This window comes from Anolis sagrei, chromosome X, assembly GCF_037176765.1.
Source record: "Anolis sagrei isolate rAnoSag1 chromosome X, rAnoSag1.mat, whole genome shotgun sequence".
Lineage (NCBI taxonomy): Eukaryota > Metazoa > Chordata > Lepidosauria > Squamata > Dactyloidae > Anolis > Anolis sagrei.
The window spans coordinates 96,177,654-96,191,894 of NC_090034.1; the positions used below are offsets into that span (position 1 = coordinate 96,177,654).

The window sequence follows — 14,241 nt, forward strand, 5'->3', positions numbered from 1 at the left end:
ATAATAATAATAAACCTTTATTTATACCCCACTACCATCTCCCGCAGGACTCGGTGTGGCTCACAAGAGGCCGAGCCCAAAATACATCAGAACAAAAACACAGCCACAACAATACAATAAGACAATAAATAACTCATAGCAAAGCAAAAACAATAACAAAATATCACAACGCAATTTAAAAACCTGGCAAGGCCAAATGTAATGATTATTTTTTTTAAAAAAAATGCTGGGCATGTCCAGGTGAAGAAGGATGGATATTTTGGGGGTAAGTGGGTGTGCAGACAATTCTAACTCTCTCATAAAGTGCATTTGGGACATATTGCTTGGGATTCCTTAATCTGGGAAGGCACACTGGAACATCCATGTTTTCAAGCTCCTTCTGAAGACATGCCTGATGTCCTTGGGGAGGGAGTTCCAGAGTCGCGGGGCCACCACCGAGAAGGCCCTGTCCCTCGTTCCCACCAATCGCACTTGCGATGCATAAAAATTGGCCCCAAAAGTTCCTTTGGGGCCAAATGATAACACATTTCATAAGCTTTATTAGTGGGTGTGACAAATTTCCCTATGTTAGAAGACCAGGGTTAGCTCAGAAATAGGCTCAATAGCTGGCATCCATTTTGTATGGAAGCTGGAGGCAGCCATTTTAGGTTAGAGACATTTCTCTTCCCTTCCTTAATTCAGAGCCGCGTTATGCAACTAGTGTATTGTTGGGTCCCAGCTATCATACTTTTGCCCAAATTCATTCCAACATTGTTGGATATTTGGGGCACCTGGGCTGGAATGCATCCTCTTAGCTCAAGACCAATAGAAAGTGGGCTACCAAAAATTATATATTGCTGAAGCACACAAGGCCAATAAAATGCACAGTTTAACACACCTTCCTTCTCTATAGCTATAAGAAATTTCCAAGCAGGTTAGCACCAGAAAAAAAATCACTCATCAGTCATATACGTTCCCAGACTTCATATACGTTCATATACGTTCCCTTCATATACGTTCCCAGACTTACACTGCAAAGCCAATGCAAAAGAAGTATTTAACGAAGTCTCTAATACAAATTACTGTATATACTCGAGTATAAGCCGACCTAGATATAAGCTGAGGCACCTAATTTTACCACAAAAAACTTGAAAAACGTATTGACTCGAGTATAAGCCGAGGGCGAGAAATGCAGCTGCTACTGGTAATCATCAGTAGGTTAAATGTTTTTGAGTATTTACATAAAACTGTCATTTAAGGTCCAACTCTGATTAAACCATTATTCTAACTTTCTTCAATGTAAATGTGTTTACGTATCCTTCCAATAATAATAAAAAGGGTAAAATAATAAATGTAATAAAAATAATACGAGTTAATAATGGAAATTTAATAATAATAGAGTAAAATAATAAATGTAATAAAATAATAGAACTGTAAAATAATGTAACTGTAATAATAATAAATAATGCAAAATAATAAATGTAATAAAATAATAGAGTTAATAATGGAAATTTAATAATAACTGTAATAATAGAGTAAAATAATAAATGTAATAAAACCAATAATAAATAGATTAAAAATAAATGTAATAATAATAAAAAGAGTAAAATAATACATGTAATAAAATAATAGAACAGTAAAATAATGTAAATGTAATAATAATAAATAGTGTAAAAAATAAAAATGTAATAAAATAATACTAATAACAGAGTAAAATAATAAATAACCTTGACTCGGGTGTAAGCTGAGGGGAACTTTTTCAGCCTAAAAAAGGGGCTGAAAAACTACTTTATACTCGAGTATATACAGTAATTCTTTCATGCCATTAGATGGTGGTTCAAATTTGCTCTTCCAAAGACATCTGCCTTGTGGCGGTGGCTGAGTTCACTTACTAAAAGCACCAATTGCCACCAGCATTTAGTATTCTGGAAGGATCTTTCAGGCTTAGGTATGGGCTCTTCCTCCTGCCTTATCCAAAGCACAAAGCCTAGCTGGTACTAATTGCAGGTCTCCTCTACATACCTGAGTCACGAGCAGGACATAGCGCACAATCCATGCTCCAGGCTTCCCCATATAGGCAGCAGCACTCTGTGTAGGTGACCTGGCGTTCCAGGTGAGGTCGGCTGCACACCAGGTCAGGCCCCACTTCCTGCCAGCACACAGCCAGGTTGTCATCTGGGAAGAGGGAGAAAGCAGCAGGATGAGAAAAGAACAAAGAGGAACCCAAGAGGAAACCGCTCAGTGTGATCTTTCCCTCTTCCACCCCAGTCACGGAGTTCTCTCCACAACTTAATTACAAAGTCCATAAATCCATCTCATAGGACCATTCCGTAATTCAGTAAGTGGGCTGGAAAAGAGTGATGTTTTGATGCAACCCCATGTTGTTGTGTGCCGTAAGTTATTTCGTATTCTGGAGACCCTGCCACAAAGTTTTCCTGGGCAAGACTGCCTTTGCCTTCCTCAGAAGCTGAGAGAGAGTGACTTGCCTAAGATCATCCAGTGGGTTTCCATGGCCAATCAGGAAATCTAATGTTTGTCTACAGCAGGCATGGGCAAACTTGGGTCCTCCAAGTGTTTTGGACTTCAACTTCCACAATTCCTAACACCCCGGAGGACCAAAGTTTGCCCATGCCTGGTCTACAGAGCTATAGTTGATGTTGTGTTCCTAAACGTAGCTTCTGGAGGGCCAAAGTTTGCCCATGCTTGGTCTACAGAGCTATAGTTGATGTTGTGTGCCTAAAAGTAGCTCCTGGAGGGCCAAAGTTTGCCCATGCTTGGTCTACAGAACCATAGTTGCTGTTGTTGTGTGCCTTCAAGTAGCTTCTGGAGGGGCAAAGTTTGCCCATGCCTGGTCTACAGAACCATAGTTGCTGTTGTTGTGTGCCTTTAAGTAGCTTCTGGAGGGCCAAAGTTTGCCCATGCTTGGTCTACAGAGCTATGGTTGATGTTGTGTGCCTTCAAGTAGCTTCTGGAGGGCTAAAGTTTGCTCATGTCTGGTCTACAGAGCCATTGTTGCTGTTGTGTGTGCCTAAAAGTAGCTTCTGGAGGGCCAAAGTTTGCTCATGTCTGGTCTACAGAGCCATAGTTGCTGTTGTTGTGTGCCTTCAAGTAGTTTCTGGAGGGCCAAAGTTTGCCCATGCTTGGTCTACAGAGCTATAGTTGAGGTCGTGTGCTTAAAAGTAGCTTCTGGAGGGCCAAAGTTTGCTCATGCCTGGTCTACAGAGCCATTGTTGCTGTTGTGTGTGCCTAAAAGTAGCTTCCGGAGGGCCAAAGTTTGCCCATGTCTGGTCTACAGAGCCATAGTTGCTGTTGTGTGTGCCTAAAAGTAGCTTCTGGAGGGCCAAAGTTTGCCCATGTCTGGTCTACAGAGCCATAGTTGCTGTTGTGTGTGCCTAAAAATAGCTCCTGGAGGGCCAAAGTTTGCCCATGCCTGGTCTAAAGAACCATAGTTGCTGCTATTGTGTGCCTTCAAGTAGCTTCTGGCAGGCCAAAGTTTGCCCATGCCTGGTCTACAGAGCCATAGTTGATGTTGTGTGCCTAAAAGTAGCTTCTGGAAGGCCAAAGTTTGCCCATGCCTGGTCTACAGAGCTATAGTTGATGTGTGCCTAAAAGTAGCTTCTGGAGGGCCAAAGTTTGCCCATGCCTGATCTACAGAGCCTTAGTGCTGGCCTTGACCTATAAAACCCTAAACGGCTCCAGCCCAGCTTACTTGTCCAAATATATCTCCCTCTACGAACCCCCAAAGATCTTAAGATCGTCTGAAGAGGCCCTGCTCTCGGTCCCACAGCCATCACAGTTGCGTTTGGTGAGGGACAAGGCCTTGTCGGTGGTGGCCCCTCGGCTGTGGAACTCCCTCCCTAACGAGATCAGATCTGCCCTCTCCCTCATGACCTTCTGGAAGAAGCTCAGACCCTGGTTATGGGACCAAGCATTAGCAGAATAGATGGTTTTAACCAACTGTTTTTAGCTGATGGCAATGGATTGAAGATGTTTTTGATGGACTGTTTGAACTGACGGCAATGGATTGATTTGGAAGATGATGTGAAATGGCGAACTGTTTTAATGTATTTATAATTGTTTTTAATGTAGGTTAAATGTATTTTATGCTTGTTTATTGTTTGGCACCGAATGGTGCCTGTTGGTAGCTGTCCTGAGTCCCTCTTCGGAGGCGAGAAGGACGGGATCGAAATCTATATAAATAAAAATGTAATGTTCGTTTGTGGGATTAACATAACTCAAAAACCACTGGGCGAATTGACACAAAATTTAGACACAATACACCTAACAGTCCAACAAGTGTCCATCACCCTAAACACACACACACACAACCCCAGCGAAACAGACTTAAAACCCCTCAAAATACACCATATATACATACACATACACTCATATACATATACACATGCACACATGCACACATTCACACACACACACACACACACACGTGTATATATATATATATATATATATGCACAAACACACACATATACACATATACACACATACATATACATACACACATATATACATGTACACATGCTCACATAAATGCACACATACATATATACATATACACATGCATACACATACATACACACAAATACACAAATATATACACCCATACACACACACACACACACACACACAAATATATACAAACACATAAACACATATATACACACACAACACACATATACACAGACTGGGCCACAGCAATACGTGGCAGGGGACGGCTAGTGATCCTAATAAATAAATAAATAAATAGTTGCTGTTGTTGTGTGCCTTCAAGTAGCTTCTGATTGATGACAACCCTAAGGTCAGCCGATGACAGGGTTTTCTGAGGCTGAGAGTGACTTGCCCAAGGTCACACAGTGGGGTTTCCATGGCTGAGTAGGAAATCTAACCTTGATCTCCAGAGTCACAATCCAACTCGCTATGCCACGCTGACTCTCCATCCAGATGCAAAATGATAACACTGGCATTGAGATTTTCCAAGATCCTCCAGGGATCTCAGTAGAATGGAAGAAGAAGAGGAAGGGCAGGTATGGGTTTCTGGTGACTCACCCAAGCTTTGGCTCTCGTTGGTGACACAACGGTGCTGGGAGGCATCAAGAATGAGTGGGGAGGCGCAGGAGCAGTAGTAGGACCCAATAGTGTTGATGCAGCGCCCTCCTATGCAAGGCTCGGTCTCCTCATCAAGGCATTCATCATTATCTGGGGACAAAAAAAAGACCTGTCCTTTTTCTCAGGGTCCCAAGCAAAAGGGAGCCAGGTGGGACCAGCAAAGCTAACAGAAGGGGATGTTTACAAAGTGAGGGTCTATTGCCCCCATGCGAATACTCCCCTTCTCATTCTAGATGAGCTTGGTTAGCTGGGCTCCTGTCACCAGGCAGCTGGCTTGAAGAGTCCTTGTTAGCATTTTGGCCAAACATTAACAGCTGTCCAGTGACACAGTGATTTGCATTACCGACCCTGCCAGATATTTCTTACACTCGCTTGGCAGTCAAAGGCTGGGAACGGACCGGGGGAGTGAATTTTCCACTGTTACTAACCTGCTTGCATCATTCTCACAGCTAGTGGGAAGATGGTGAATCACACTTGGGGCACTTTGATTTTCTGTATTTGTTTCCACAGACTTGAGACTCTTCCAGAGGCCTTGGACTGGGAAACAGTACACCCCAAACCAAGGATCCCCTAGAGCAGTGGCTCTCAACCTTTCTAATGCTGTGACGCCTAAATATGGTTCCTCCTGTTGTCATGACCCCCAACCATAAAATTATTTTCATTGCTCCTTTATAACTGTAATTTTGCTACTGTTACGAATCGTAATGTAAATATCTGATATGCAGGATGTGCTTTCATTGCTACAAATTCAACATAATTAAAGCATTGTGATTAATCAGAAAAAAAATATGTTTGGGGGAATATGGAAAACAGATGATGGGATTTGCAGTACCTTCAACCGATTCCGCTCTGACTTCCACAGACCACTGAAACCGTCACAAATTACAGAACTGGAGCAAACCCGGGACACAGAACTCCCATGTCAAATAGAAAATACTGGAGGGGGTTGGGAGGAATTGACAATGATTTAGAGATGTAGTTCACCTACATCCGGAGAGCACTGTGAACCCAAACAATGATGGATCTGGACCTCTGGTGAAGCCAGGTGAGGGAGGCTTCGTGCAAGGCCAGGCCTCGAGCAGAACCCCCATTGCCTGGCTCTTGCCCTCGCTGGTCAGCAAGGTTGCAAGCCAGGCAAGGGTGGCTCCACTTGAGGCCTGGCCTGGCGCAAAGCCCCCCTCACAACCCTGCCAGCCAGCAAGCAGGGAGAGCCAGGTGAGGGAGGCTTCGTGCAAGGCCAGGTCTCAAGCGGAGCCCCCCCTTGCCTGGCTGTTGACCTCGCCAACCAGCAGGCAAGGGAGGCTTCGCCCAGCCATTTTGAGTAGGTGAAGGGGGCGGGGCCAAAGGAGGCGGCCTCACGACCCCTCTGAATTGACCAGACGACCCCCCTGGGGGTCGCGATCCCCATGTTGAGAACTGCTGCCCTATAGCCATCATAGTAGGACCCAGGTCTATCATGGGTTGTGAAGGGCTTGGGATGCTACTCTGCTGTGTACCATCCATCGCATCATTTACAATTAATAAAACCTATGCTACGATAGTATTCAGCACCAAATGAACTCTTGGGGAATCCGTAACTACACCCATTCCATTACAGAACAATGAGTCCTAGGGGAGGAAAAAGAAGGGCATCCAAATGACTTACCAATGCACTCTAGGTGTTGCATCTCATAGTAGTAGCCATTGGGGCAGTAGCAGGAGTAACCAGGGCTCTTGTTCACGCAGACACCACCTTTGCAAACCTGGGTGTTAAAGAGTGTGCACTCATCTACATCTATGATGGGGGAAAAAGGATGGATCAAAACAGGGAATCTCATGATTTAAATGTGACTATATATTCTAGTTTGGTTTATAAATTGCTTATTTTATGATATTTATATTTATTGTTGATGTATTTGATCTGTTTGACCTCCCTACCTCTGAGGATGCTTGCCATAGATGCAGGCGAAATGTCAGGAGAAAAATTGCCTCCAGAACATGGCCATATAGCCCGGAAAAACCTACAACAACCCAGTGATTCCGGCCATGAAAGCCTTCGACAATATATTTGATCTGTTGTTTGTATGTTTTTCACAGAATCATAGAATCAAAGAGTTGGAAGAGACCTCATGGGCCATCCAGTCCAACCCCCTGCCAAGAAGCAGGAATATTGCATTCAAATCACCCCTGACAGATGGCCATCCAGCCTCTGTTTAAAAGCTTCCAAAGAAGGAGCCTCCACTACACTCCGGGGCAGAGAGTTCCACTGCTGAACGGCTCTCACAGTCAGGAAGTTCTTCCTCATGTTCTTCCTCATGTTTTTAAGATGTTGTAAGCTACTTTGGGTCCCGTAAGGGAGAAAAGTGGAGTATAAAGAATAATAATAATAATAATAATAATAATAATAATAATACTTTATTTATACCCCGCTCCATCTCCCCCGGGGGACTCGGTGTGGCTTACATGAGGCCACGCCCATCAATACAGTACACACAATATAACACAAAACATAATAGAACCAATTTTTTTTACATAAAATGCAAAACCAATATAATAAACAACACAACAATATAAAATCAAACATTAAAAACACAGAAGATTTCACTGGGCAGGGCTAAATTCAAGGATAAAATTTTAAAACACTGGGAGATAGGACAATGTAAATTATAAGGAGGAGGATCCGGGAATGAGGAGGATTTAATTGCACAAACCATAAAATAAAGTGCTTCTAAGGACATTTTGTGCAAAGTTTGGTCAGGGAGTATCTTACATTCAATCACTGAAAGCACATTGGAATAACCAGGATTTCAAAAAGTAAGATTGGTTGTTTATTTATTTATTTATTTATTTACTATGCTTCCATACCGTCATTCTCAGCCCGAGAGCAACTCATGGCGGTTTACAAAACGGCACAATTGTTGTTGTTGTTGTTATTATTATTATTATTCTGATATAAAACCGCAGTATGTCACAGCAAACGAGATCTATATGCTGGATTTCGTATCACAAATTATTATTATTATTATTATTATTATTATTATTATTATTATTAGAAACACAACAAGATTAGTATACAGCAAACAAAATCACTCTGCTGGCTGTTGTATTGGATCACATGTTGGACACTTCCCAAATGTCTAGGACTATGTCATGTATCAGTGAATAATGCATGCAGATCCAAGTAGGGTGGCCTTCTGCAGCTGACAGATGGTAATTTTGTCAGCACTGATTGTGTTTAAGTGCAGGCCAAGGTCTTTAGGTACTGCACCCAGTGTGCCAATCACCACTGGGACCACCTTTAGTGGTGTATTATTATTATTATTATTATTATTATTATTATTATTATACCTACTGCCACAAGGAAGTCATCCCCCATTCCCTCCCAAGAACAAACCCAAGCTCCATATTATGTGACTGTGTGCACAACACATACTCACACCATGGCAATTCTTACCTGCAACAGCACTTCCAGCAATGGGGGCAGCATAGCCTTTACCATGAGGGCACAAGGCTTGGAATTCCACTGCGGAGAAAGAAGGTGTTTTTCAGCAGCCAAGATTTATCAGACGTCACACACCTCATCTTGCATTGTCTATATGGCAACCCCAAGTAAGCTCATCCTCCCACAAAATTATTTGGCAAATGATGCTGATAACACCCCTGGTAACTAAATATGACAATTTTGGAAGACTATGTGTGCTACAGTCCTGTGCACCATTAAGGCAATCTGGCCAGTGAGAGAGCTGAATCATTCTGGAAGATGAAGATAGTACTTCCTTCTTCATCCATAGGTATCCGGCCTTACCTGTCCCTGGGGAAGGGCACACCTGGATGAGGCAGTCAATACCCCAGCCATGGCCAAGGCTGCAGCAACACTCTTGCCGTGTGGCATTCCAAGACAAGACATTTTCGCAAGCTTGTGCTGCATCGGGGTCGTAGTAGCACTCGCGGCGAAGGCTGTCACCAGGTGCGGAGGGACGGGACTCAGGCCGCGAAGCTTCGGGGCGCCTGGGTATGGCTGGGGGACGTGCTGGAAGACAAAGTCTCTGAAAATGAGCACTGTGTTGAGGAAACAGCTTTGGCATTGCCCTGGGCTGAGTAGTAATTAACTTAATTAGTACTAGAAGCACAACATTCTTGCCGGGCTCCGATATTTCACAACTGAGTTTCCTGACTGTCAGAAAACCTGTTTTTCAATCTGAAATGAATAATTGTGAGTATTATATCTGTTGGGTTTCATTCCTAGACTGCACAAGAGTCTTGTGTCATCAAGTCTCCAGTCCTCAATGAGTAGCAAGACTAGAGATAGGATTAAGCTGAGGGATTCCATTCCCCATTTTACCATGCAAGTTTCCCAAAAGGGCTTTGTCAGCCACTGTCTCCTCCCCGCTGTGAGGGAACTTTAGGTTCAAAAATATTTATTGAAGTAAAAGAAATACATTCTGGATAGAAAAGGGTCTTGCTTACTCTCATCTTCTAAGAAAGGTAAAAGGGCAAAAAGCAAAAAAAAATCCATGCAGCTACATTTTGCCTTAAGAGGGAGGCAAAATGTGCATCTTCAGTGGAAGGAAAGAAAGGCAGAAGAGACAATGGAGGCAAATGGCCACATGGCTGGCCCAGGGCAATAAAAATACCTTTTTTTTTTTTAAAAAAGGAAGTCTCTTGTGTCATCAAGTCTCCAGTCCTCAATGGTTTCCAATCCCAACTTTACCATGCAAGTTTCCCAAAAGGGCTTTGTCAGCCACTATCTCCTCCCCCTGTGAGGGAACTTCCTTTTTTTAAAAAGGTGTTTTTATTGCCCTGGGCTGGCCATGTGGCCATTTGCCTCCATTGTCTCTTCTGCCTTTTCTCCTTCCTTCCACTGAGGATGCACATTTTGCCTCTCAAGGCAAAATGTAGCTGCATGGATTTTTTGACTTTTTATTTTTTTAGAGACTTAGTAAGCTAGTTAGCTCCAAGACCTTTTTTATCTAGAATGTATTTCTTTTACTTCAATAAATATTTTTGAACCTAAAGTTCTGACTCTGCAATCGTGTGCCTTCCTAATTTATTTATTTATTTATGACATTTATATGCTGCCCTTCTCATCCCGAAAGGGACTCAGAGCGGCTTACAAAGTATATATACATACGATATAATATATTATTAGCATAATACAGTATCAGTATTAAATATTACTATATTGTACTATCCCATTATATTGTAATATTTTAGTAATATTACATGTAATACAAATATATAGTTATAACATTATAATATCATATTATTAGTAGTATTAGATTGCATTACAATATTATAAATATCATTTGTATATACAATATTATAAATATCATTTGTATATACAATCTATTACATTATATTATATTATTAGAATAGCACAGGAGACAAGGTGGAACCGTCCCCTATCCTAAGGAATAGAAGCTTATCCCAACTCATCACATGAGGTTATGAAGTTTGTTTATAGTACTCTGCTATATTTATGATGGAACCACCCCAACTGAGAGTTATTTTTTGAGCCTCACAGCTCAGATTCCCCAACAATCTCCATTGTTAATATGGACACAGTTTGACCTAACCCAACATCAGTGTCTTCTTTCATTGTGGAAAGATAGATCTTCATGATCTTTGAAGACCCTTGCCAAATTTAGTGGTGGGTTCTCGACTCTACCACAATCAACCCATCTTCTCTCACCCCTTGGTCCATTTCATGGTTCTTCACTGAACCCTTCACTCCAGCTGTGCCCAGCTATGTCTTTTGAAGGTTGCCCAGCCTGCCCTCCAACCTCCCTTCCTCTCACCAGCACCCGGCAAAGCAACACAGCGTCCAGTCATGGGGTCAAATTCTTCTCCAGCCCGTGGACAAATGCAGAGGAAGGAGCCTTCCACGTTCTCGCATGGTGCAGCTCCACACACCCCTTGCATCGTCTCACACTCATTGGTGTCTGTGAGGTAGAGAAGAATATGGGAGTAATAAATAGGGAGAGATCCATCACTGGACATCTGGTACTATCTCCTCCTTTCTTCCCCAACCTCTTCAGCACCATGCAATGATAACCCACTCGGCCCCTTGTGCACCATAAAAGTGCCTCCTGCATGCCCTTCTCCCCTTTCCTTGCCAACCACCACCACATACCTAGGCAGTTCCGCCCGTCCCTGGTGCTGTCATAACCTTGGTCACAGATGCACTGGAAGGAACCTGGCAGATTCTGGCAGACAGCATGGGCCCCACATGCAGAAGTGTTCCTGCATTCATCCACATCTGCAACACACCAGAACTGGAATTTACTTAGGGAATATATATGATTAAGTCACACAATGCATGTGGGGGCAAAATGTCAACATTGGGCACTGGATGGGCTCTGGGAATAGGGAAAACAGCTGCACAGACTAATAATAATAATAATAATAATAATAATAATAATAACAACAACAACAACAACAATAATAATAATCTATGTAAATAAAAATGTAATGTTCGTTTGTGGGATTAACATAACTCAAAAGCCACTGGACGAATTGACACCCAATTTGGACACAAGACACCCATCAGGCCAACAAGTGATCATCACTCATAAAAACACTGTGAAACACAGCAAAGGGGACTTAAAAAGCCGAAAAAGCAAAAAGACACTAAAGCGCATGGACAAAACCACATATATACGCAAGCACACATATATATACACATATATACACACAAAACACATCTACAAAAACTGGGCCACAGCAATGCGTGGCAGGGGACAGCTAGTAATCTATATAAACAAAAATGTAATGTTTTTTTGTGGGATTAGCATAACGCAAAAACCACTGAACAAATAGACACCAAATTTGGACACAATACACCTATCAGGCCAACGAGTGACCATCACTCATACCTCCCCCCCCCCCCCCCAAAAGTGCAAAGGACTTAAAAAACCCAAAAGCTAAATGATGAAAAGCTAAATGACAATACAGAAAAAAGAAGGAAGAGGGAGGGAGGGAGGGAGGGAGGGAAGGGGAGAAAGAAAGGAAGAAAGAAAGAAAGAAAGAAAGAGAGAAAGTGGGAGGGAAAGAAAGAAGGAAAGAGAGAAGGAAGCATGGGAGCAAAGAGTGAAGGAAGGAAGGAAAGAGTAGAGAAAGAAGAAAGGAGAGAAAGGAGAAGAAACGAACAAGGGGGAAGGAAGGAAAGAGGTAGAGAAGGAAGAAAGGAGAGGAGGAAAGAAAAAAGGAAGGAAAGAGGGAGTGAAGGAAGGAGGGAAAGAAAGAGAGAAAGAAGGAAGGAAAGAAGGAAGGATGGAAGTAAAAAGCGAAGGAAGGAAGGAAGGAGGTAGACAAGGAAAAAGGAAAAAAGAGGGAGGAAAGGAAAGAGAGAAAGATGGAAGCAAAAAGAGAAGGAAGGAAGAAAGGAAGGAAGGAAGGAAGGAGGTAGAGAAAAATGAAAGGAAAGAGAAGAAAAGAAGAAAAGGGAAGGAAGGAAAGAGGGAGTGAAGGAAGGCGGGAAAAAAGGAGAGAAAGAAGGAGGGAAGGTTAGCCACAGCAACGCATGGTGGGTACAGCTAGTAATAATAATAATACACTTTATTTATATTCCCCTCTTCTCCCGAGTACCCGTTGGGGAGATGGTGGCAGGGTATAAATAAAGATTATTATTATTATTATTATTATTATTATTATTATTATTTTGTGCCCATCCCCCTTACTTACCTATGCAGTCCCCAGCAGCTGTGGCTTGGTACCCAGTCTGGCAACTAGCCACACAGTGGTAAGAGCCCAGAGTGTTCTCACAACGTTTCTCCCCACATAGGGCAGCCCCATATTCCTGGCATTCGTTGATGTCTGTAAGGAAGAAGACACCAGTGTGGGTGGTGGGAATGGCGGTGAATAGGAAGCTCAAAGAAATGGCAGGACGTTCTGAGTAGATGTTCTTCTCAAGAAGAAAGAGGTTCATATGACACATGGTTTGTGTGTGGCAGCATGGGGACATACACATGCATTTTAACATGTGCAGTAGCAGGAAGCAAACCCCTTTGCAACTCCAACCAGGCAGCGGCAGGCTTACTTCCAATGACAGAGGGCTGCATTGGCAGCCTTGGACTCATGGGAAAAAATCATGGTATTTCCAGAAGAGATGCTAAGATTTGTCAGCCCTCACACTACAAATGAAGGGGGGCATGAGGGGCAAATACCCAGAAAGCTGAGACTCACCATTGCAGTCTCCTGTAGCACCAGTTCGATAGCCTGTTGGGCACTGGGCCACACAACGATAAGAGCCGACAGAGTTCTCACAGCGCTGCGCCCCACAGAGGGCTGCCCCATACTCTTGGCATTCATCAATATCTACAAGGATGACATTAAAGACAACCTCGGTATTCTCTTAGCACAGGAAAGGTTGCAGGAAAGGGAGGCTCCCAAACATACACATGTCTCAGAGTAGCATGTTAGCTTCCAAGGCCAGCCTATGATGTTTTTTAAATCTTGTGCTGTTGGGTGAGGCTGGAAGAATGCCAATGCCTAGGATCCTTCTGCCCTGGTCATGATAGGTTGGGCAGAAGCTCCCCTTCCATTTTTAGTAATGTCTCCTGTGCCATTAGTTGGGAGCCCCTCCCTCCAGCAACAATATAGTAACATATAATACTAATGTTGTGTTATGCTAATAATATAATACATTGTATATGCATATAATATTGATCATAATATTATAATGTAATGCAATATAATACTAATAATAATACAATATATTTGTATATTATTCATTACATATAATGTTAGTAATAATATTGCACTACAGTGGTATAGTACAATATAGTAATATATAATACTAATATTGTGCTATGCTAATAATATAATATAATATAATATATTATTTTTACATATAATATTGATCATAATATTATAATGTAATTATAATCCTTTCTTGGAAAGATGCCCATCTGTCAGTAGTGCTTTGATTGTTGGACTAGATGACATTTGGGATCTCTTTCAGCTCCATGATCGTATGAAACTACAGAGACCTGCTTTTTCAAGATTCTGGAGTGCATCTGCTCCTCACCTTCACAAGAAGCCTTGTTGGAGCTGCTGCGGGTGCCAGGGGGGCAGTAGCAATCAAAAGAGCCCTCAGTGTTGGCACAGTGCCCACCAGTACATGCGGTGCCACTCTGGCATTCATCGATGTCTGTTTGG

General features: G+C 42.5%; 1 protein-coding gene across 1 annotated transcript in view; it reads right to left on the reverse strand.

The window, feature by feature from the left end:
* LOC132780139 (latent-transforming growth factor beta-binding protein 4) overlaps nucleotides 1-14,241 on the reverse strand; it is a 95,407-nt gene that overhangs the window by 5,579 nt on the left and 75,587 nt on the right. Inside the window, 10 exon segments of the mRNA XM_067460851.1 lie at nucleotides 2,002-2,154; nucleotides 5,044-5,193; nucleotides 6,749-6,877; nucleotides 8,537-8,605; nucleotides 8,888-9,112; nucleotides 10,881-11,024; nucleotides 11,216-11,341; nucleotides 12,766-12,897; nucleotides 13,267-13,398; nucleotides 14,111-14,233. Of these exon segments, the coding sequence (XP_067316952.1) occupies nucleotides 2,002-2,154; nucleotides 5,044-5,193; nucleotides 6,749-6,877; nucleotides 8,537-8,605; nucleotides 8,888-9,112; nucleotides 10,881-11,024; nucleotides 11,216-11,341; nucleotides 12,766-12,897; nucleotides 13,267-13,398; nucleotides 14,111-14,233 (1,383 nt within the window).